This window comes from Rhamphochromis longiceps, linkage group LG3 (assembly GCF_057381845.1).
Source record: "Rhamphochromis longiceps isolate RC_006_pf linkage group LG3, R_longiceps_female_GT1.1, whole genome shotgun sequence".
NCBI lineage: Eukaryota > Metazoa > Chordata > Actinopteri > Cichliformes > Cichlidae > Rhamphochromis > Rhamphochromis longiceps.
The window spans coordinates 29,478,554-29,481,487 of NC_140559.1; the positions used below are offsets into that span (position 1 = coordinate 29,478,554).

At 42.8% G+C, this 2,934-nt stretch overlaps 1 protein-coding gene across 3 annotated transcripts; it reads right to left on the minus strand.

Moving 5' to 3' along the window:
• Positions 1-268: 268 nt before the first annotated feature.
• Positions 269-1,954, minus strand: LOC146673892 (tripartite motif-containing protein 16-like). Of its 3 annotated transcripts, none has more exons than XM_085393271.1 (2): positions 1,748-1,954; positions 269-1,345 (listed from the first exon to the last, which is right to left on the minus strand). In XM_085393271.1, the coding sequence occupies exons 1-2, from the start codon at positions 1,943-1,945 to the stop codon at positions 269-271; spliced, it is 1,275 nt and encodes a 424-aa protein (XP_085249397.1). In that variant the 5' UTR covers positions 1,946-1,954. The 3 variants fall into 3 exon arrangements, with proteins under 3 accessions (XP_085249397.1, XP_085249388.1, XP_085249378.1); XM_085393262.1 differs by having other exon boundaries at positions 269-890; positions 1,710-1,945; XM_085393252.1 differs by having other exon boundaries at positions 269-1,401; positions 1,474-1,945.
• Between the last annotated feature and the right edge of the window lie 980 nt (positions 1,955-2,934).

Genomic DNA, 2,934 nt, shown 5'->3' on the forward strand with positions numbered 1-2,934 from the left:
CCAATGAGTGGTACCGTGCACCTCGCTTCTACTGGAGCTAAAATCTGTGGACACTGTTGATATTGTTAAAAAGAAACTTAAAAATTGCCTGTGCTGGTTTGGTTTTATATAGTTTCATCTGTTTGTGCTATTTTAATTTGGTCTATACCTATTTCTGTATTGTAAAGCACTTTGTGAATTTTGTTCTTCACATGAGATAAATAAATCTTACCAAGTAACTGGAAAGTCAGACACATATTTTAACGAATTGTCCAATACTGACTTCTGACTATTTCACTTTAATGAACGCTGCAGTGTCTCCGTGATCTAAAAGCCGAACTCCAGCATAGAGCGGCTGAGTGAATGTGGTCTGGACTCTGTGGAGGAGAGTCATGGTTTCAGAGACGCTGTAGAAAGACAGAATACCTGCTCTGTGATCCAGGTACACTCCTACTCTGGAGGACCGAGGACCTGAGAGGTCAGTGTGGACATTGTTGTGCCAAAGAACATAGCTGTTTGTCTCACAACATAATGACCAAGATTTGTCATTTCCACCAAATGCACACTCATTTGAGCTCCCTGCTCTGCTGATATTCTTGTATGCGACTGCTACATCAACTCCTCTCCCTCTCCACTCCACCTCCCAGTAACAACGTCCAGTCAGACTCTCTCTACTCAGGACCCTCTCCCATTCAGAAAATCTGTCTGGATGATCAGAATAAGATTGTTTTTGTTTCATAAATGTTGTTTTTTTGTTCCTCTCCGATAATAACAGATGTCTGTGTGCTGTGTTTGGATCCAATGTGATTTGACGTGAATATTTTAAGAATCCAGCTCTGGTCTTTGGCTCTGGTGGTGACAGTAAAACATCCACTTCAGTGACTGTCAGTGAGATGTTTGTCCATTCCTCTCTCAGAATGTCCTGTAGTTTATCTCTGGTCTCTGACACAGCTGCTGTCACATCCTCAAAGTAGCTCAGAGGACGAATATTGATGCTGGATGAGTGTGTAGACTCACTGAGTGCTGACAGTGAGGGGTAGTTGTGTAGAAACTGGTTGTGATCCTCTGTGTGTGAGAGCTGCTCCAGCTCGCCGTCTTTCCTCTTCAGCTCAGCGATCTCCTGCTCCAGCTTCTCCTGAAGCTCTTTGACTCGACTCACTTCAGTTTCCTGCTGGGATCTGACCTGCTGCTTCACATCAGAGCTTCTTTTCTGGAGGAGACGGATCAGCTCAGTGAACATCTTCTCACTGTCCTCCACTGCTTTATCAGCAGAGCCATTGATGGCCTCCACCTCCTGTTGAAGCAGCTTCACATCTTTCTCTCGCTCCTGGATTCTCTGCTGGATGTTTAGTCGTCTCACCTCGAGCTCCTTCTGCTTCTCAGTCCTTTCTGCTGCAGCTGGGACTGTTTCATGGCCTTTATGTTCATCCATTGTGCAGAGATAACAGATACTCTGCTGATCAGTACGACAGAAAATCTTCATCACCTCATCATGACGAGAGCAGATGTTGTCCTGGAGCTTCTTGGAGGGGGCCACCAGCTTGTGTTTCTTTAACGGAGCTGCATCATAGTGAGGTTGGAGATGTTTCTCACAGTAAGAGGCTGGACAAGATAAACAGGACTTGATGGCTTTCAGCTTCCTCCCAGTGCAGACATCACAGGCCACATCTTCAGGTCCAGCATAGCAGTGATCAGCTGGAGCAGCTTGGAGTCCAGTCTTCTTCAGCTGCTCCACTAAAGCTGCTAACATGGTGTTTTTCTCCAGGACAGGCCTCGGTCTGAAGGTTTTGTGGCATTGAGGGCAGCTGTGAATTTTCTGCTTCTCATCCTCTTCATTAAAGTGGGTTTTAATACAGTTCATGCAGTAGCTGTGTCCACAGGGAATAGTCACCGGATCCTTCAGTAAATCCAAGCAGATTGAACATGAGAAGGCGTCCAAGTCCAGCTTAATCCTTTTTTGTTCCATTTCACCTCTCAGTAACTATGGCTGTGTGACTCTTTCTTACAGAGAAATGAAAGTAGTCTGAACGGGAAAAAAAGTTTTCACACGTCACCACATTTTCGTTACACCCATCTTAAAATGGCAGGTGTGTGTGTGTTGGGGGAGGGGGGCGCTGAAGCGTGTGGAAAGAGAGGAGGTGCTGTGTTTCAAGGCAGGAAGCTAATAGAGTGGTTAGGGTTATTTTCTTATATATATATATATATATATATATATATATATATATATATATATATATATATATATATATATATATATATATTAGGGGTGCAACGATACACAAAATTCACGGTTCGGTTCGGTTCGATACTTTGGTGTCACGGTTCGATATTTTTTCGATACAAAAAAATGTTCATGCCTTTTTAATTTGTCATTTATTAAAATTATAAATATATATTTTAACTCAAAAGTACAGTTTTTAAATTTAACCCTAACCCTTGTGCGTGTTTTTTATTTTGACAGCGAATGCGCACCTGCGGACCACTTATGTGCAGCCCCGGTTATTTAGCTCGTCATATTGCAGCCACAGAAACCATAAAGCTGCACTTTCTTTTTGCCTTATAGTCTGATTTGTCATAACTTCTCCGTTTTGTGGTAAGCTTTTCTTTGGCTGTCACTTCTTCACCCTGACCTGTCTTATTTGGCTCAGCAGAACTAAAATATATATCCTGCTGCTTTTACACACGCACTCACATAAGCTCAGCGATTCTCTGCGCGATCAACCTCTCACATGTTTAAGCTGCGGGAGATTTCACTTGTCATGTTTGCATAGTAAGCTAACGATTAATAAGACGATGTCAGAGGAATTGGTGCACAAATTATCATCACTCACAGATCAGTGCTGTCGCTCTCTATACACAGTTCGCACGATTGCAAAGTGAAAGCAAAAAAACAAACACAAATTCAAACGCGATTTCAATATGTCACATATTGACAGTGGCTCACCGATGCCAATG

Coding starts and splice junctions, on each gene's coding strand:
- LOC146673892 (XM_085393252.1), bottom strand. CDS start 1,945: ATGGAACAAAAAAGGATTAAGCTGGACTTGGACGCCTTCTCATGTTCA. Junction 1,402..1,473: donor GGACAACATCTGCTCTCGTC/ATGATGAGGTGA, acceptor CAATGGATGAAC/ATAAAGGCCATGAAACAGTC.